General features: G+C 56.2%; 5 protein-coding genes across 5 annotated transcripts; 3 read left to right on the forward strand and 2 right to left on the reverse strand.

The window, feature by feature from the left end:
• Nucleotides 1-6062: 6062 nt before the first annotated feature.
• On the forward strand, nucleotides 6063-11598 carry EsH8_II_000689 (mitotic regulator LTE1; the record flags this gene model as incomplete). Its single annotated transcript, XM_083263987.1, has 2 exons — nucleotides 6063-6481; nucleotides 6603-11598. The coding sequence occupies 2 exons, from the start codon at nucleotides 6063-6065 to the stop codon at nucleotides 11596-11598; spliced, it is 5415 nt and encodes a 1804-aa protein (XP_083121309.1).
• Nucleotides 11599-13626: 2028 nt separating this feature from the next.
• Nucleotides 13627-14690, reverse strand: EsH8_II_000690 (40S ribosomal protein uS2; the record flags this gene model as incomplete). The annotated part of the gene is made up of 3 exons (XM_083263988.1): nucleotides 13627-13901; nucleotides 13960-14408; nucleotides 14521-14690. The coding sequence occupies 3 exons, from the start codon at nucleotides 14688-14690 to the stop codon at nucleotides 13627-13629; spliced, it is 894 nt and encodes a 297-aa protein (XP_083121310.1).
• A 374-nt stretch (nucleotides 14691-15064) lies between these two features.
• On the forward strand, nucleotides 15065-16090 carry EsH8_II_000691 (mitochondrial 37S ribosomal protein uS15m; the record flags this gene model as incomplete). Its single annotated transcript, XM_083263989.1, has 2 exons — nucleotides 15065-15110; nucleotides 15174-16090. 2 exons carry the CDS (start codon nucleotides 15065-15067, stop codon nucleotides 16088-16090), a joined length of 963 nt encoding a protein of 320 aa, XP_083121311.1.
• Nucleotides 16091-16271: 181 nt separating this feature from the next.
• EsH8_II_000692 (H(+)-transporting V0 sector ATPase subunit d) lies at nucleotides 16272-17529 on the reverse strand (the record flags this gene model as incomplete). The annotated part of the gene is made up of 4 exons (XM_083263990.1): nucleotides 16272-16355; nucleotides 16410-17302; nucleotides 17352-17440; nucleotides 17498-17529. The coding sequence occupies 4 exons, from the start codon at nucleotides 17527-17529 to the stop codon at nucleotides 16272-16274; spliced, it is 1098 nt and encodes a 365-aa protein (XP_083121312.1).
• Nucleotides 17530-17969: 440 nt separating this feature from the next.
• EsH8_II_000693 (RNA-processing protein NOP58) lies at nucleotides 17970-20040 on the forward strand (the record flags this gene model as incomplete). The annotated part of the gene is made up of 3 exons (XM_083263991.1): nucleotides 17970-18004; nucleotides 18064-18153; nucleotides 18300-20040. 3 exons carry the CDS (start codon nucleotides 17970-17972, stop codon nucleotides 20038-20040), a joined length of 1866 nt encoding a protein of 621 aa, XP_083121313.1.
• Nucleotides 20041-20158: the final 118 nt, after the last annotated feature.

Below are 20158 nucleotides of genomic sequence, written 5' to 3' on the forward strand. Positions count from 1 at the left end.
GGATTGTTTCCCACAACTGGGGCGTTGGGCATTGAGATCAGCAATCGGCAACGCCCTCTCGCACGCGAGTCACTGGCACGGTCTGACCGAGCCTTGTGCGTCCCTATAGAAAGACGTGTGGGGGATAGAGAAGGGCAAAGAAGAAGTGCACATCAGGAATATGGTTCGCGATCCACGACCCGCGATCCACCGTAAACCGGTTGTGTCATGTTCAGCATGGCGCCGCGATCAGCTGACCGGCGCCGGCGTTGGCGGGTTGCTGGGCCCCCGGCTTCCTGTAATTAGCACCATTTGCTTTGCTTATTCCTCCTTTCTCTTCACCGTTGGCAGGCGGCGCCGGCAGCCGCGACGGTGTGCGACACGGCTGCGACACCAATATCCGATCATGCCATTGACAAGATGAATCAACTTGTCAACTTGCACCAACCAACACCTGGCGATTGAGTTCCTGGGAGTTGAGAAGCGTGAAATGGCGATAGGCATCGGGCTTCAATCTTGGCCTCTGGCACGTCCGGCGGACGGGACCCAGAGCTCACCCACAGCGGCTTTGGCCTCTTCTTCCGTTGCCATCAGTGCGGCACAGGTCCCCTCTCTGGTGCCCGCTCACGGCGGCGGCGTTGGATCCCTTCAATTTGCACCTCTACATGGGCAGACCGAGCCACGAAAATGTTTGGCGGAGATTCCCAAAATAAGACCTTCTAGAGCCGACAGGCTTGATGCCTGGGGTGAGTTGTGGACGTGTTTTGTTGATGGCGGGACCTAGCCCGAATGGGGTCGACGAGATGAGACGAGATCAAACTCTCTTTCGGGGGCCCCTCTAGTGGATGCATGTTGTGAGTACTCGCTGAGGTGTACTTTGTATCCCACATTGTATGCCTCGGTAGAGGGCGGAATGAGGCCGACGTAGAGGGCCGAAATTGAACTTGCAAATGTCGAGAGATTCGACGGCTGCTTTCCTCTCTCCTGTCTCACCGTCCCTGTCGTCCCGCCAAAGGTCCAGTCATTACACACTGATGCTCCGCTCCGGTCGCCGAGGTTAGGGGGGCCCGGGGAAGCTGGAAGGGCCGACGAAGGATGAGGGAGAGCCACACACCCGGTCAGAGACACCAAGCCTGAAGAAGAGAGGCTCTGGCGTGGCTGCTGGGCGTCGTGGCTGTTGGTGGCTGCCAGTGGCTGTCACCGTCGACACCCCCTGCAACAATTTCCGATCCTAGTCGCAGGTCATTTAAAAGTGTGATATTAAAGGAACCCCGGCAGACGGCGTCGCGTCTTTTTGAAAAACCGACAACAACAGTGGTGTCGTATCCGCGGTCCGCGAACGCGCAATTTCTCGATGCCGGTGAAAATCCTTGGCTTCTGTAAACCAGTAAACACGTCACAGCCTACGCGATAAGTTGCAGATCCTCATGATTATACAACCGCACTACTTTCGAGGCTGGTTTTCTAAGGCGCGTCGTGGTTGGCCGTCATGGGTCTTCCATGAACCTTTCTGCATGTCTTCATTCAGCTCGTCATTCAGCTCCACGCGCGTGTCTGTGAAGCCGAACTATGTTCACAAAATAGAAATGCCGTGCCACAGCTTTCTGTCATGGTGGTTGGCCGTTTGGATTCCAACTGCAGTCAGTGTCTGTTGCTCTCTGGGTGTGTGGATTCCGCTGCAGCAGGGTGTCGACTTGTCAACGAGAACTGCACTCGCCATTGACCGAAAACCAGCCAAGAGGTTTGCTAGCCGACCCCGTTGCTGTGCATCTGCGGGGTATTTCCGTCCCTTCTTTCGGCCTTTCTCTGGCTAAGGATGCCACGAGGTTTGTAGTGAAGGCAAGGGTCCGCAAGAGCGCTGTATTAAAGCGACAATCCAGGGTACCCCAACGGGGGTTGCTCAGTATCCTTTTTTTCTTCTTGGAGGGGGTTTGGTGCCCTCGACAACCTCATGGTAGAGGCTCTCGAATCAATGAAGGACTGCCGTACGAGTTTGTCCCGGAATCTCGACCCGACCAAGTAGTATTCTCTTCGTGCTATGCGAGCAATCACCAATCGTCATCTCGTGGTAGTGTAATAGGAACGGGAAGGGGCTCGCTGATCTCCATGCTCTGTTTCCTCTCTGATACTATCTTTGTATATAGTGGACGTCTCGCAACGGCGCACATGTGATAAATTTCTTCGGCGCGGCTCCGGCGCTGGGGGTCTGCTGCAGGTAGAGAGCGAGCTCTCGTACGGAGTACATAGTACATAGTGCATAGTACGACTGGGTAGCTGGGTAGCCGGGTTTTGCTTCGTTGCCTTCATTTGCTTTTGTTAATGGTGTGCCGTTGCTTCAGGGCAAAATGACGACGCAGGGCAAGGCTGACGGGCAGACGATGTGATCTGTGAGCATCTCTTGCAGATGGATGCAGGCCACCCTCCCGCTGCTGTTTCTCGCTCGCTATCGGGTTGCTCCTGGTCTCGCAGACCCTAGTACGGACAGGTGGTGTTTCTGGGGGCCGCCTTCTCTGAGGCTTCGGTCGAAGCATCTCAGAAACCCGGTCATGGGCTGGCTGCCAATTACAACCGGTGAAGGTGCAGTCATGGCGGACAGGGGCAGGGTGTGACGGCGATTGGGCGGGGCCAATTGACGACAGGCTACGGCCATGCAGAGCGCAGATGCAGGTGCAGAGAAACGGTGGGTGACTTGCTGCTACAGGCTACAGGCAACAGCCTACATGGCACAGCGGCGTGCCACGGTCTCATGCGCATTGTGATCGGGTTTCTTCCAGTTCTGTCCATCTGTGCCGTACCCCCTTTTCGGGGGGGCAATTAGCAGAAGCAACATGTTGCGGGTATCTGCACTCTGTAGACCAGTGCAGCACCGAGGACGGACGGAGTATTTATCGGTGGTATGTACATTGGCGTCTCGGCTGGGGAGGACGGCAAGAGGAAAGAAGAGGCAAAAGAGGAAAAAAGAGAGACACACACGGCCATGGAGTTGCCGTGCCGTGTAGTGAATTGATTGGGACTCGGACGTGTCGTGGATCAAATTGTCCCAGCGGTAAGGTCTTCATCCCCGTTTAGAGCCGTCCCATCCCCGAATCCCAGTACGTCAGTCCCACGGCCCGCGGGAAGCACCGAACCCGAGGAGGAGCAAGAAGGCAGGTGGTGGAAACCATTCATCTAGTGTAATGATGGGCCATCTGGGATGTTGGGTAGAGTTGGAGGTCACCGTAATCTGGTACGGATATCGGTAGAGTACTCCATAGCGCTGGGGGGTCTGACGTCCTCGCCTCGTCTCGCTTGGCCTGGCCTGGCCTGGCCTCGCTTCGCTTCGCTTCGTGTATCGGCAGCGGTAGCCAGGAGGCTGGGTACAGGAAATGACATCAACCGGGGATGGGGATTCCATTCCGTGGCCAAGGTCTCTACTCTGTATACTTTCCGAGGTACTGGTATGGATGGGATGGCCAGCAATGACTGAGCGATGACGGCGCTGAAGGAAGCCATGTTCCCAATGCAAAATACCTTGAGGCCGGGGCGCTGCGAGGTGTGCAGGCCGACGGCGGAGGGGAAACACTCCCTGCGTCAAGGCTGAGAAGAAAGGACAGTGGCCCGTCTGGGGCGGCGGTCTCGATTCTTTTTTCCTTTTGCCTGGCCATGGTGGTTCTGCTGGCTGGGTGGTGGCCGAGCAGTGCATTAAACCCCAAAAGCAGGGCCATGTCTTTTGTCACATGGCACGGCGCAAGGCAAGGCGGGGGGGTATCTGACCGTGAGAGAATCTCAAGTCGCAGTCTTGGGTTTTGTTGAAGTCCCGTGGCTATTGCATCTATCCCATCTGTTCTGTTCAACTGCCTCTCCCCCTCCCTCTCCCTCTCCCTCTCGGATCCGGTGTTTAAGCTCATCCACGTAAGCAGTAGCTGAGCAGCGGCGGCGGGAGGGAAAGTCAAGGTTAAAAACAAGCAGGGAAAGGCGCCAGATGCACCACATTCCTTCCCACGACATGTGGCCGGTCGGTTGGGTCGGGTGATGGCTGGCCAATGGCTGGGGCCGTTATGCTTGCTCATGGGAGTGCAGGAAGTGCGTAGAACGTCGAGTTGCAGCAGTAGCATCAGCCAGCAGCAGCCAGCAGCAGCCAGCAGGTTGGCATCGACGACATGGCCGTATCGGCGACCTGGTTGAGTACATCGGCAGTACTCTTCTCTTCTCTGTACGTACACTAGCGAGGTACCTCGTAGTGCGCGTCCGTACGTTGAGCAGATGGCTCGGTACGTATATTGTTGTTTTTTGGTGGATCCCCCCTGCAAACACAAGACTGGAACAACGGGGGCCCTAACCGTGCGCGCGGTACGTCGTCAGGTCGCCAGCAAACGATGAAAGAGCTCTCTCAGCACGCTGGGCTGCAACAGTGGCTGGCCCCGCCCCGTTGCCCTCGTTGCTCTCCCCCTGCTCGGCCCTCCACCTCCACCGACCCGACCAGCCACAACGCTGGAAAGTAAGAAGGCGGGGCCCCCTCCTTCCCAAAGAAAACAACAAAAAAATCAGCCCAAGAAGGTACGTACTCTGCCGTCGTGCAGCTAGGGGAGATTAGCGCACCGGGCCACCAAGCAACCAAGCAACCACGCGCATTGCACTGCACTTGCACCCAGCCCACCTTTGCTTTCTCAGCTTCCCATCCATGCCTTGCCATGCCATGCCATGCCATCCCATCCCATTGCCTGGCCACCAAAATGGCATCCACACCTATACCTGGCTAGGGGAACAGGGGAGAGGAGAGAGAGAGAGCCCAGGAAGGCCCACCCGGTGGCCCCGTCTCCCATCCCCCGTCCCCGTCCACGCCGTCATGGCTCTCTGGCTATGCTCTTCTATGCACTAGGTACACTCATTGCCTCCATTCATTCCATGCTTCTCGTTGCTTCTTTGTCTCTGCTTGGATCTGCTGGCTGCGTGTACTGTACTCACGGTTGGTGCATGTGTGTGCCCGTGTCAGTGTGAGTGTGCGCCCTGTTGCCATGTTCTGTACTGCTCCTGCTTTTGCGCCCATTGCTGGCTGTTTATCCATGCCTTGCGTGTCCCAATTGACCAACCATGCCCTCCCTCCCCTGTCCCTGATCTCCCACCCACCTGACATTGTGCCCTGGAGAGAGACGGAGAGACAGAGGGACGGGGAACCCGCCAGCGAGGGATCGAGAGAGTAGGTAGTGTACACTAGATAGGTACTACATACAGGGAGTACGTACCCTTGCCTGCCCTGCACTCTAATTATCAACTCCCGTCTCACGGACCACCAATTCACCTTTGAATGCCCATTTCCCGGTCCTGTTCCTCGCTCCAATCATCCCGGTCTGGTCTGGTTTGGCCTGGTCTGGTCTGGCTGGGTCTGGGTCTGGTCTTCACCTTGCTTTACTCTTGTACTCACTCCCACTCTCTCATCATTCCTCTCTCCACCATACGCATCTTCCAAATCTCTCCTTCCTTGGAGCCTCGATCAGCTTGAGACCGACCCGACCGACCCGACGGCCACAGCACGAACGAGCCCGTCGTCGAATAGCCGCCGCATCCTCGCCTTGTTCGCGCGTCGAGGTGCATTCCAGTCTCCTGCCTTTCGAAACCAAAGCATCGGTATCCTGGACTATGCCCGTTGGACGCTTGTGCGTTGGTCCGCGTCTCTGCTGCCGCCAGTGAGGTACCTCCCAGCCGTCGTGGTTGCAAAACACAGGACCACTGCCATTGCTTCTTTATGGCGCCAAAACGTACGTTCCACATTCACGCACCCTGAGCTCATCATTTCCTCCGAGCGGCGACTTTGGTCCCTGGATCCCACGGACCCGCGAGGGCCCTTGACGGAATCCAGTATAGCACCGTCCTAGGCCCGTCGAGCTCGTGCCGACTTGGAAGTTTATTGCCTGCCACAAACAAACGCGCCGCTCCTTTGCATTCCTGTCTTTTTACTACTGCTCTTTCCCGCACTTCGCTTTCCATCGCCGTACTCAACCCACCTGCTTGTCCCGCCAATAGCTGACCGGATGCCTTTGCGACCAGTCACCCCAGCGAGCATCACCCGCCGCCCGCAGCTGTAAACGACACGCGCAACACCGGCCATGGAGGCCACCGAACCGCCGTCCTCGCCAAATGGACTCGGCTTCCGTGTGCGTTCTCCCCAAATCGATCAGCCCCCACGTAGCCCATTGAGCCCGAGAAGCCCCGTCGGCCGTGAGTCGAGGTTCGGAAGATCGCCAAAGTCGGGAACTGGAGGGAAGGAAGGCCTGGGTGCAGCAAGCATTGGCTTTGGAGGAAAATGGACAAACAAGATGCGCCAGCAGGCGCCTTCAGCAAAACCCCTGGTACCAGTCACGGAGAGAATATCTGAGGAGCGGAACCCGATTGCCACGCGCCGCACAAGAGCCGACAGCTCAGCCGACGACAAGTTCGAGATCGCGCCTGATGGAGCTTCTGCTGGTCGTGACGGAAGACAATTTACCGTTGCCAACGTGGGGAACAACGGCCGGATATACCTGAGGTGGGTTGCCATCCTGCTGGGTTATGGTGAATGTTGACTCGTCGCTGCCCCTCATGGGCAGGAATGATGATGCCTCACTGCAATCTCATGTCTTGCCCGAAAACGTACTGACAGTAAACAGGCCGACCGTTCGTCCCGCCAACCAGAGATACCCACAACCCAATTTTGTCTTTCCCATAACGCCACCTGGGACGGCCGGCCTTGATGCCTTGACCGAGAAGCGGAAACAAGAGGACGCAATCGATCTTAACCTGAGCCAATGGACAGCCACGCCACCGACTCCCGCAACGCCTGCAACGGCTGCTACTCCTCCACCGGCGAGCACCACCCGCTACTTTTCTAGCCACACCTCGCGGCCTTCTCAACACCGGCGCGCACACTCGGACTCGACGGTCCATGACGGCGGCACTACGAGCAGAGAATCCGAGGTGGTCGAAGGTTTCAAGATCGTTATCTCAAAGCCGGGCGGCGAGAAGCGGGCAAAGACGATGGAGGACTTGGATGCGTCTCAAATTCCCATGTTAGACATTGAGATTCCAGGCTGGAAATTGGGCAACCCTCGATTTACCATGAGAGGCACACCATTCTTTAGAGGGTCGAGTTACGCCCCAACGGACGAGTTCCCCCGCTCCAGCAACGTTTCGTTCCTTCACCGGTCTCAGACAGGCGAGCGCACCCCAAGGATACCCGACTCAATAGTGTCCAAGAAGCCTAGCCCCATCCCAGTCCCTCAAATACGCCTGCCACCCCTGGAGCCCACCGGTCCTCTCAGTCCAGCTCCCATGACAACGCCCCGGTTGCTTGCTGTTCGTTCGACATACATGTCGACCCATCCGATCATCGAACCGGCCATGTTTGATTCCCTCACCTTTAAGCCAGCATGCGACGACAGATCGATAGTGCGGTACTCCCCGGCCACGGGGGCAGTCACCGCCGCAACACCGCCTCGTTTAGTGGCCGAATTCACATCCCCTAGCTTCCTCGATTACGAACTGATTTCCGACTTTTTCTTGACGTACCGAGCGTTTCTTGAACCGGGCGACCTTCTCAAGATGCTCATGGCGCGTCTACGATGGGCGTTGGGCCGGAGTGATGAGACTGGCATGGTCGTGCGAGTGAGAACGTTTGTTGCCATGCGTCACTGGATTCTCAACTACTTCATGGACGACTTTGTTATCGAATACGGTCTCCGCGTGGCATTCTGCAACCTGTTGAACGACATGGTCGACGAGCTGTTTACTGACCCCCGCGGTCAAAAAGTTCAGTTGAAAATCCTGGCAGAGTTGAAAAAGTGTTGGCGGCGAGTCTGTGCCCAGTTCTGGGACGGCCCTGAGTTCGAGCCTTCTCTGGGACCGAATGTGCCCATCGCGCCAGGTGGCATAGCCGGCCACCGAAATGCTAACCTGGACCCCTCTTTCTGGGAGAGGAAGGATGCTGCGCCTCAGCTGGACAGCTTCTTTGTGCCGATCTTCGAGGACAAGGAACAAACGAGTTTCTACGAGGACGTGTCCCGCGCCGGGCATATTGGGGACTCTCAGGTGATTGTTGATAGACCCGCTACACCCGAGCATCGTCATGTTCCGGAGGTGGAAAGACGACTAGCAGCCTCGCCGACGAGCATCGCCAGTGTGGACGTCATATCCTGCTCCTTCCCGGGTAAGACCACGAGAACAGCTCACCAGGGTAACAACTACACGTTTGGTGCCCATCCCGTGGACCCCGCCACCACGTCATATTCTGGCGCCGGGCCAGTAGCTACGACGCCGAGAGCGCTGGTTGGGAAACGCGTACGGCCGGGCCAAGCACACAAGAGGAACGGGAGTTTGACGGATTCGCTTAGAGAAAATGAAAAATGGGGGGCTCAAGACACAGACTTTCTGATGTCGTTGCCCTTCGCGGGCAGTCTCGTCCGAGGAAACCTGATGCCACCTGGTCAGCCCTATGTCGAAGTCACGTCCCCCAGCGTTGCAGGTGATGCCCAGCGACAGACGACTCTTTTCCAGGTGCCGCCGGATCAGAGAAGCGCGTCTGCGATGTCTGGCCAGGGCATGAAGAAGCTGATTGGAAGTGTTCGGCGTGCGCTCAGCACGAGAGGGCAAGGTGTCTCCCCAACACAAGGGAACTTTATCAATATATCTCCCTTAGGACCTCGCGGAGCGACGACGAACCGACTCCCCGGCACCGCCATTGTACCTCAGGCCAGGCCACATCATAACGGAATTCGCCCTCCGGTGCGAATAGATCTTCTGGGCGCAGAGATTGTCGAGGATTTCAAAAAGGCTGTGCGGGAAGACGCTGCCGAGGAAGCCGAACGGCGGGGGGGGTTGAGCATTGCAGGTGTCTTGCGCAGCCCAGTGCCTGGGGAGACGCCCGACTACTCGGCGGCTCACATGGTTTCGTCATTCGGTAGCATTGGCGAGTATAGGAACTCCAGGGCTATCAGCGACATGGCAATCACAACCGGCAGCAAGTCAATCGTCATTGTCGATGACACGGTTCCTTTCTCGCTCCCGGCAATGCACGGGGCCTTGCCAGCTACCGAGTCCGTGGAAGCATTTGCTGATAGTTTCCTACCGACCGGTGCGGATCCAACTCCGCCAAACACACCGCCTGGGCATCCAATGGGAACGCCCCGGCGGTCGTCGTTTCTGCTCAACCAGCATGCCATCAGACCCTCCATCTCGGCCGATTCTCTGCCTCCCTTTGTTCCCGATCTGGCAACGTTGGGCAATGACCGGAGCACGCGGCCGTCTTTCGAGACTGGTCGTCCCATCTCACAAGTCCTTGACCCGACTTCCCACAGACTCACTCTCAGCAGATCTGTTAAGAAGCATACCCGACAGAAGTCTAGCAGGACGAATCGGTCACTCGATTCGGCAGCAGTTCCCCGACGGGCCGCCTCATTTGGAAGTGCCTTCAACCCGCGCTCTACTATGAAGAGTTTCGACGCAACCACATACTCGGAAGAGTCTGTGGCTGACGAGGACGAACCAAGCCCTGTACCTCCACCCCTCCGAATCTTGAGACGGCGTCCGGGCGGCGACTTGCGGGCCGTCAACAATGTTGGCGATATGGATGCCTTTCCGCTGCGTAAGTCGCGTTCTGCAGGCTCCCTCACGACTTACTCGGAGTCGATGCGAAGTTCCTATCTGCCAAGCCCCAACCACGATACCAGCGCTTTTGTAGATGTTGTGTCTAGCGAATTCTCGCACAAAGGCGACGCAGAAACCTTTTCTCTTGGAGCTATGGCGGAGTCATCTGCAAAACGACAGCTTTCGCTCTTCAGCACACATTCATCCAAGCCCATCATGCGCCCTTCGTTCGAGGCGGAGGCGCAGAAGTTGGCCCAGATCCCTGACGATCTCGAAGACGACGGTGGAGTAGAGTCGGCTCTGCTGAAGTTAGAGGGCAGGTACGAGAAGAAGACCTTCAAACTTTCCATGGAACCCACAAACGCACCACTCCAGGGTGTAGGCAACCTACTGAATGCCGACAACAAAACCGAGGTCCCGAAGGAAGAGAAAAGGGACCATCGTCATTTGCATGTTCTACCTGGGGACGTCGTCGAAGGACCCGAAGCTCATTCCAGTTTCCTCGACGTTCCACAGCGACCGCTCACCGAAGCAAGCTCATTGTCCGACAACTCAGGGGCGTCGTATTGCTCTATCCCTCTTCTGGAACGCGGCCTGACAGACGATGGCCGGAGCAAGACGTCTACCCACGAGTGGGTCAACATGTCCATTCTCCAAGGGCCCGAAGAAGACATTTCACCAGCAGTCACCCCGCGACCAATGTATCAAGCGCCGGGATCACCGCCCTCTTCCTATGAGTTCATTCGCAAGACAGAGAGCATGGAAAAAATGAAGTCTGGCGACACCATGCCCCCGTCCAGTGAACACTCGTTCCTAGACGATGACAGCGACAGTGACGGAGAGGATTTGGCTTCGGATATTTCCTCGGAGCTCTCGGCGGAAGTAGTGGAGCCGGAAGAGTTTGCCATGAACCGGACGCAGCCTTTGCCACGCCGCCGCAGTGCGTCCGTCCTGGAATTCGACCCTCGTCCTTGGAGAGAGTCGACTGCTAGCCGCTCGAACAGCCGAGATCCTCCTTCGCCGCCTATGACGCTTGTCCAAGCCCTTCAGATGTCACCCGAAGCAGCCATGGTTCCAGAACTTCACGATCACCAGGTTTTCGAACAGAAGCCTCTTCCACCGACCCCCGAGACCATTCCGACAGCTACGCATCACTCGGGCTCGTCATCTGACCCCACTGGCACCAAGGAGGCACTGCGAGGCCAGCCCAAGTTCTCTGAACCGGATAGAGATTCCTCCTTGAGGTTTTCCGTTCACCTGCCGTTCATCCTTGCTTTCGACTCAGAGATCTTGGCCCAACAGTTCACGCTGATCGAGAAGGATGCGCTCAATGAGATCGACTGGAAGGAGCTCATCGACATGGGCTGGAAGAACGCAACCAATAACGATTCTCGATCCTGGGTCGACTTTCTCCGCAACACGGATGCCCACGGTGTCGAAGTTGTCATCGCGCGCTTCAATATCATGGTGAAGTGGGTGTGCAGCGAAATCGTTCTGACTCAGAACATTGAGGAGCGGGCACGGTGCATCATCAAGTTCATTCACATTGCCGCCCACTGCCGCCGTTATCGCAACTTTGCGACCATGAGCCAGATCGCTATTGCCCTGACTTCCATGGAAACTTCTCGCCTTACAAAGACTTGGGCCATGGTACCGCCATACGACGTGAAGACTCTGCGGGATCTCGAGAGTCTCATTTCCCCCACGCGCAACTTTTACAATCTGCGCGCCGAGATGGAGAGTGGTTCCGACACAGGCTGCATTCCTTTTGTCGGTATCTACACACACGACCTGTTGTTCAATGCTCAGCGACCCTCTGAGATCGCCAGCTCGCCGACAACTGCACCGCTAGTCAACTTTGAGAGGTGTCGGTATGCCGCCACCATAGTCAAGACGCTACTGAGACTACTCGAGGCCAGCACACTCTACCAGTTCCAACCCATCGAGGGTATTACGGAGCGTTGCCTCTGGATGAGCGCTTTAAGCGACGAGGAGATCCGGAAACATTCGCACCGCCTTGAATAGGCTTACTTTGGCCTCGATCACGGCTCACTAAACATAATCATATTCGGACTACAAACAGCGCGGTCGCTGCGGTAGTCACGACCTACGAAAGACAACCCCCTTACACCTTTGTATATGTGCTTCCCATGACCTAGCACCTTCGCTCACGTTTCCTTCCTTCAACATCACCCTGCACAACAGGCATGCGTGCCGACCAATACACTCTTTCGAGGTCTCTTCCAGCGATCGTCATTTTACAATCAGCCCTACCTCGAGGTGGTGCATTCGAGGTAGTGGCCATATACCCTGTACTGATAATACACTCATGATATTACAAGAGCATTTCAGGCTCAACAAGCGGAGGGGATGAGTATGCAGAGGAAAGAAGAACCGGCCGCGGTTGGCCAAGCATGCACATAGAAATGGCGGTCTATACCCCTTACTTTGCGTCATTTGAGCGAGCGAGCGACCACAGTCAAGCATAAGGAGTTTGGAGGATAACGGGATTTTTTCTTTCTTTTGGAAGGATAAGGGAAATGTTGGGTTTCCTGGACTTGAGACTTCTCAAGCAACGTTCAATACCCATTCTGCATGTTAGAACCTTTACTTGAGCCAGCGAGTAAAGCAAATCAATACCTTGAAACTTCTCAACTATTTGCGTCTGCGTGCGTGACATGGCAGTGGTGAACAAGACAGACAACGTTGCAAAGCCAATTGGCCATCATGACATACGCTTCATCGCTTTGCAGCTGCCGAAGGGGAAGAAATGTACGTGCCTCTGTAGGTCGACGGCCCATTTGCATGGACATTGATTGTTATGAGTAATGTTAACATTCCAGTGGACAGTGGTTGATGATTCCATCAGCCCGACTCTTAGTGATTGATCACAGCAAGACGTCAACCCAGAAGAACGGAAGCTCCTTGGGATATGGCCAATGCTCGCCTTGCCAACCCCCCCCCCCCCCCCCCCCCCCCCACCTTTTTTTTTCTTTTCTTTTTTGCCGTGACTTTAGCCTGTCGCAGTACGGTCAAGCTCTTGGCTTGGCGTGGCGTGCTGGAAGCCTGGTGTAAGTGAGGGTAGTAGTGAATGATTGATGTCAACACCAACCACCACCACCCCCCATTGGTAACGATACCTTTTTTCAAGAAAGAAGAAATAAAAAAGGGAGCAATTCAGCTTAATTGCCGTCGGGGAGGGATTCCCGGCGCGCGGCCGGCCCCCCGTTTGATGATGGGTTGGATGGGGTCGCAGTCGTGCGAACCGCCTCGCCCCTCTTTGACTGCAGCTGACAAAGTGGGCTATCCGACACCGTTCTGGGCTTGATTCGGTGACTCCCGGGGCCCGCCGGACGTTGTGGCCTTTCCTAGGTTGGCTGTGAATGGCAAGGACAAGGTCGTTGACCCCAGTCTGGAGGGACAATATCAATGTGTCTGCAAGGAGGCTGGATAGGATGGGAGACGCGATAGCACGCTAACCAACGCAGTCAGAGTCTCTTTTCTGGCACATACATGTCATGTGGGACTCTGGAGAGGGTACGATGGGAGAGGGGGGTGGGACGGGCGCAATGGCTCACAACGTCGATGTCATCACATGAAGACAGGGGGAGAGGTTGCAGGTTGAGAGACCAATGACGGTTTGTGGTATTGCAAAGCAAGTCTTTAAACCGTTTCCCGAGTCCCCAAAACGTTTGTTAATGTTTTCTCAACCGGAAGCCTTCAGAGAGAGCAAAAGGGCGGGATAACGATCAAGTCCACCCCTCTCGACCACACAGGGCATTCCCTCTCCCCAAAACATGCACACAGAAGTACGGGTTGCCGACTATATCACATTTTTTGGTTCGAGTATCTTTCCCTCATTAGTGCGGCCAAGTTTGACCCTTTTTGCCCAAAGATTGCTACCAGCGATCATAAAAAACTCCGGAAGACGCAGTTTATCTACCATTCCATGACCTTTTGCTGCTCCGCCGTTTTGTTCACCGTGCTCTGACGACGGTGTGTTGATTTGTTTTGAGAGCCCCTCGTTGATGCCGACACCTGAAATCGGGAAATTTACCACTGAGAGTCCTTGGGGGCAGCGGCAGCGGGAGCCTCAGCGCTGCTGGCGGCAGCCCAGTCACCGGTGGGAGCGGCGCCAGCGGCGGCCCACTCATCACCAGCACCGTCCCAGTTGGCACCGGTAGCGGCGCCAGTGAAGCCAGGAGCCTGAGCATCCCAGTCACCGGTGGCGGGGAAGCCGGACTCGATGGCGGCAACACCCTCCTCCTCAACGCCGGGGAGCTTCTCCTCCTCGACCTTCTCCTCGGCCTCAGCCTCGGGGTCGCGGTCTATTGCGCGCGGTTAGTTTCACCTTCTTTCCTCACACGTCGGGGGGGAGCCACATACAGAAGTAGAGATCGACCATGGTGTCCCAGGGAGTCTCGCGGTTGTAGATGGTGCCGCGGAGGCGGAGGACCTCACGGGCGAGCATCCACCAGACGAGACCGATGGAGTGACGACCCTTGTTGTTGGTGGGAATGGCAACGTCGACGTACTCGGTGGGGGAGTCGGTGTCGCAAAGGGCGATGACGGGGATGTTGACGTAGGAAGCCTCCTTGATGGCCTGGGCATCGGTACGGGGGTCGGTGACGATAATCAGGCGGGGCTCCTTGAAAGAGCGGGTGATGTAGTTGGTGAAGGAACCGGGGGTGAAGCGACCGGCAATGGCGACGGCGCCGGTGTGGGCGGCGAACTTGAGGACAGCGCGCTGGCCGTAGGGACGGGCAGAGATAACGCAAATGTCGGCCGGGTTGTCGATGGCGGCGATGATGCGGGCGGCCAGGACAATCTTCTCCCTAAAGCGCACGAAAGTCAGCAGTCTGCGCGCAAGGACGAATTTCCGCATTCTCCTCCTCCTTCTTGTTCTTCTCATCCCCCCTTTGCCTTGAAAGCAGCGCGCATTCTTACCAGGTCTTGCCAACGTTGATCACGTTGACACCGTCAGCACGGGTCTTCCAGAGGTAAGGCTCCATGTGAACCTGGAGGTTCTTGCTTCCCAGGTGGGCTTGAGCTGCAAGCAGCATCTCAATGTCCTGGGAAGTGGCATTGAAGATCGAGGGCAGGTTAGCGGGAGCCATCTTGGGCAATTTCGGTCTTTCTTCCACGGGGAGACGGGTCGGACGGTGGTGGTGCGGTTGAGGGGAAAGAAAGTGAAGACTTGCGAGAGGTCCGTCGCAGCTAAGAATTCAAAGTTCGCGACCTCGATTTTCGAGCAATAAAATTGGTGTTTGGTGCGCTTGCCCTGACTGCGCTAGCTCCGGTTTAGGTTTAGACCCATTCGGTACGCAGGTACCTCCTTCGGTCCCTCATGCGACACGTGATTCAGAGAGCTAGTCCCAGACGGGCGATGGACCCAGTTCTTGGGGATGGGGAGATGGGACCTTTGGGAGTCTGGAAATTTTATGGCGACTCTGCACGCCGATGATCGTGTTGAACGGGAACTGTCGCCGCCATGCCTCCCAGATTACAGAGCCTGCAACGGCTGGGTACCACTAGCTGTGAGCTCCAGCTTCACTCTAACGTATGCAGCAAACAATTGAATGGCTAATTGATTATCTCAGTGTGCCTTCGCCCAGCTGTGAGGCCAGCAACCCCGAGCTTCCTCCCCGTCGTCCAAACCGCCAACATCTCCCAACGCGAGAAGAAGCGCAAGGCAAAGCAGGACCCGTATAGATGGCAACAGGCGCAGCAGCGTAAGGCCGCCAACCAGAAGAGGCAAAACGAGATTCAGGCGGAGAAGGACGCGAAATGGGGCGACCAGATCCATGGCATTCCGACTCCCTTTGTCGTTTCTTTCGACTCGGCCGGCCAAGCGCCCACAACGAAGCCCGTCAAGGACGACAATGGAAACATCATCTCTGAACCGTTTCCTCTCCCGACGTCCCCTCAGCTTCTCAACCACCTCATCACCCGGGATGAGCTCGACCACGTCATACAGAAAGCCTATGTTCTGACGAAACCCGTCAAGAGCGACATCCGAGACTTGGCGGACCCTGCCGCAGAGGAGCTGGCTGACAAGAAGCACGAGACAAACCATTCCAAGGCGGTCGAGGCTCTAAACCGTATTTTTGCGATGGACAACGCGAACTCCAAGATCCTCCTGCACACCAACATCAAGAGATGCGTTGATGAGTTTGGCCGCCACAACACCGACGCCGTCCTGAGGCAGAAGCCTACGTCTATCCACGTGGACCCCAACGCTCCGCCGGCGCCGGAGAGGGCTGGTCCGGACACTGGAAGCTCGGAAGTGCAGATTGCGATCCTTACCGCCAAGATCAGGAAGTTGTCGCAAGAGCTCTCGCAGAACCGCGGCTACAAGGACAAGCACAACAAGAGGAACTTGAGAGTGCTTTGCCACAGGCGGCAAAAGCTTCTCAAGTACATGGAGAAGAAGGAGAGAGGAAGTGAGCGGTGGACGCATCTGCTTGAGAAGCTGGGCCTCTCACCAGCGACCTACCAGGAGCAGATCAGCTTCTAGGTGAAACCCATGTGTAAAACTCAGACTTGTAATTGTCCTCTATGTACAATATAACGATCGGTAAAGATGCTGATCTCCACGTCATGAACCTGAGCTACCTCCTTGCGCCGTTGTGACCTGCCATTGAACGATAAACTGGTATTCTACAAAACTAACAGAACAGGACTGCAAAACATTAAACTCAGAAAACGCTGATGTAGTTCCCAATGCGGTCCTTCTGGTTTTGGGCTATGCATTCGGCGATCCAAGTGATGTTGCGGATTTCCTAACCGGGTCATTAGTTTCCTTGAATCCACGTTCTGGGGTCGTGGTCTCTTACCTGCTCACGAAGCCTTACCCAGGCATACACGATGGCGAAGGTGAATTGCTGGGTGAATGCGTTCTTCGAGATCTCCATCTCCTTTTGGTAGAACATATCTTCCAAACTTCTGCCGTCAGAGCTTGTACCGCCGCCCTGGTTGCCGGGCCCCGAGGCGCCACCGCCGAGGCCGGCGGCTTCGAAGAAGCTCTTGTAGTCAGCGATGCCGTCAACCGCCAGTCGAACACCCTCAAAGTCCTCTGCTCTAGAGAGCATCAGGGTTCCCTCCGGGTAAAGCTTGCCGAAGGTGGGATACAGCTTCTTGCGGTCGTTCTTGTTCAACTCCGTGCCGAACGAGTTAAGGGTGATGTTGATCGCACGACGATCGGCTTCGAACTCCAGGATTTCTGACATGATATCGGCCGTTGGCGAACCCGCCATGTCGGGGTGGGTGTTGACGAAGTTGTGGAAGTCTTCCAGGTAGTTCTTGTACAGCGTGTTTCGCACGATCTCGATATTCAGCTCGTCCAGATCCTGGTGGCTGAGACTGCCCTTGAAGTACGCGGCAAGAGGCGTTTCAATCAAGACGCTGTTGTACAGCTCTTCAATGTTTGTTGCAACACACAGGACTGGCATCGTCTCGAACCAGCCGAGGGGGTGGCATCTCTCGAGCAGCTCTCTGGTATCTCGTTCGTGAAGGGTGCCGGTAATCAAAAGGGCGACGTTATCAATCATGTAACCGTAGGTAAGGTAGTCCATGAACTTGGCCAGGGACCCGACGGCGTTGGCACGAACATAGCGGAACTCGGAGACAAGTTTGTCGGTCGTCTTAGCGGCGAGAGCCGATGTTGAGGGATTGGGGGGGAGGTTGCCGAGGAAGTCGCCATACGCAGGACCAAGTTGCAGCTTGAGATCTAGAACGGCTTAGAGATGTATCGCGACAGGCACCACATAGACACTAACCATCGATGGTTTCGCACTGCGTCAAGTTGCTGTAGTTGGAGCCAGTGAGGAGGCCATTTCTGTAACCACGGACAATGCCTTCGATGTAGCTGCGTAGGTATTAGCCACAGCCGCGCACACGTCACATGCGGCAGCACCAGACTCACCCGCTGTTGACGTTGAAGAATAGACCCTCCATCTTGACGAGATTGTGGATGCTCGATTCGAGGCAGCTGAAGAGGCGAAGACGGTCTTGTGGAGGCGCAAATGGAGATAGCTATCGTCGTTGACTTAAGGACTCGGCCAAACCAAACACTGCACCACAGCTGCCAGGCCCCAGCAGGCGACCAAGTCCCCATTACGAAGTGCATCGACGCACAGGCCCACAGGGCGGTGTCCCCTCGGCGAAACAGATTTTACGCGCTCCGGGCCATCCCACTTGCCAATTGGTGTGGGGGCCCGCCCAAAGGTCTGCAGCATCAAAAATTTGGTGGAGCTTGGTTCAGAAAAAATATTTCCAAACCATCAACCCGCTCTACAAATCTGCCTCCGCCGACAACAACATTCACACCCACGAGCGGAGGAATTCACCCGAGGCAACCGTCCGGCTTGATTTGAAGGGTTTCGACAATATCCAACATGTCTCTCTTCGTTCTCGCCGAAACGCCGGCAGGGTAAGTTTTTGTCCTAAATGTGGCAGAAAGTTTTTTCTCGAGTCTAACAAGAGACACAGCTATGGTCTGTTCAAGGCTGCCGACAAGAAGCTTTTGAAGCGCGATGAGCTCACCACTGGGCCTACCTCGTCGGAGGCGATCAACGAGATGTAAGTCGCGCTCTTCAAAGTCAATGGCGACCGGTTCTTGCGAAACGCACAAGGCAACGCACACCTGTGTGCACACTGCATTAAAGTCCAACATCGCGAAGCAAACCGTGCCACTTGGGTCAGAACGGGTACTAATTGTTGCAAAGGCTCAAGTTGAAGTCTTTCGTCAAGTTCGATAGCTCCGCCGTCGCCGTCGAGGAAGCCGCTGGCCTCAAGGAGGGTCGTGTTCCCCCATTGCTCGCCAACCTGCTCAAGGAGATCAAGGACGAGAAGAAGGCCACTCTCGCTGTTGCCGATCTTAAGCTCGGCACTGCGATTGGCAAGCTCCCCGAATTGAACATTCAGGCTGTCTCTGACGCCGCCTCCTTGGATCTGTTCCGTGCTGTCCGCGAGAACATGTCTTCCCTGATCCCCGGCCTCACCACCGAGACTATGGACCGTATGGCCCTCGGTCTGTCGCACTCCATCTCGCGACACAAGCTCAAGTTCTCCGCCGACAAGGTCGACGCCATGGTTGTTCAGGCGATTAAGCTAGTGGATGATCTTGACAAGGAGCTGAACGTGTACGCCATGCGCACGAAGGAATGGTACGGATGGCACTTCCCCGAGCTGGCCAAGATTCTCAACGACAACCTCGTCTATGCCCGCCTCGTTGTTGCCGTCGGCATGCGTTCCAGCTTTGCCGAGGCCGACCTCTCCGACATTCTCCCCGAGGAGCTTGAGACCCCCGTCAAGACTGCTGCAGAGATTTCCATGGGAACTGAGATCACTCCCGAGGATTTGGACAACATTCAGCTGTTGGCCCAGCAGGTCGTCACCTACTCCGAGTACCGTAATCAGCTGTCCAACTACTTGGAGACTCGCATGCGCGCTCTTGCCCCCAACTTGACCGCTCTCGTCGGTTACCTCGTCGGTGCTCGTCTGATCGCTCACGCTGGCTCCCTCATCAGCCTGGCCAAGGCCCCCTCGTCGACCATTCAAATCTTCGGTGCCGAGAAGGCTCTTTTCCGTGCCCTCAAGACTAAGCACGACACGCCCAAGTACGGTATCATCTACCACTCCTCGCTCGTCGGCCAGGCCACCGGCAAGAACAAGGGAAAGATTGCCCGTTCCCTCGCCGCCAAGACCGCCCTTGGTCTCCGCGTTGATGCCCTCGGTGAATTCGAGGACCAGGATGATGAGGAGGAGCGCAGCATCCTCGGCCTGACCAACCGCATCAAGCTCGAGAACCTTCTCCGCAAATTGGAGGGCAAGCCTCTCCTGCCCAAGGGTGTTGGTGTCGGCCCTGACGGCCAGCTTACCACTCCTGGCGGCTTCAGCCTGAAGGAGTCCCGCAAGTACAACGCCGACGCTGACGGTGTCGAGGATGCCGAGACGAATGGCAAGAAGTCCAAGAAGCTGATTCAGGTCGTCGATGAGGAGATGAAGGACGCCGACAGTGACGATGAGGATGAAGAGATGAACGACGCCAGCGAAGAGGAGAAGAAGAGCAAAAAGGACAAGAAGAAGGAGAAGAAGGACAAGAAGGAGAAGAAGCGTGTCTCCATCGCGGCGGTCGAGACTCCCGTCAAGGAGAGCAAGAGCGTCAAGGGAACACCCGCCAAGTTGAGCGAAAAGGACTACGAGCGCCTCGCCGAGGCTGCTGGCGTCAGCGTTTCCAAGTTCAAGCGCAAGTTCGAGCGCGGCGATGTCCAGCTCGGCGAGGACGGTACGCCCGTTGTCTTCAGCAAGAAGGAGCTGAAGAAGCTCAAGAAGGGCGAAGAGGAGGCCGACGAGACGCCGGTCAAGGCTGCCGACGGTGGCAAGAAGAAGCGCAAGCACGAGGACGATGAGACGCCCAAGAAGGAGAAGAAGCTGAAGAAGAAGCGCAGCTCCCTTGGTGCTTAGGAAGCCAAGCGGCGTCGCGTTTCTTATTCATAGACGGCACTTGGGCCTCATGTGCATCAACATATTGTTCAATGCGCTGTATGATACCTTGATCTCTCTGGCCGGCGTTTGGGATGGA

This window comes from Colletotrichum jinshuiense, chromosome 2, assembly GCF_051148585.1.
Source record: "Colletotrichum jinshuiense chromosome 2, complete sequence".
In the NCBI taxonomy this organism is placed as follows: domain Eukaryota; kingdom Fungi; phylum Ascomycota; class Sordariomycetes; order Glomerellales; family Glomerellaceae; genus Colletotrichum; species Colletotrichum jinshuiense.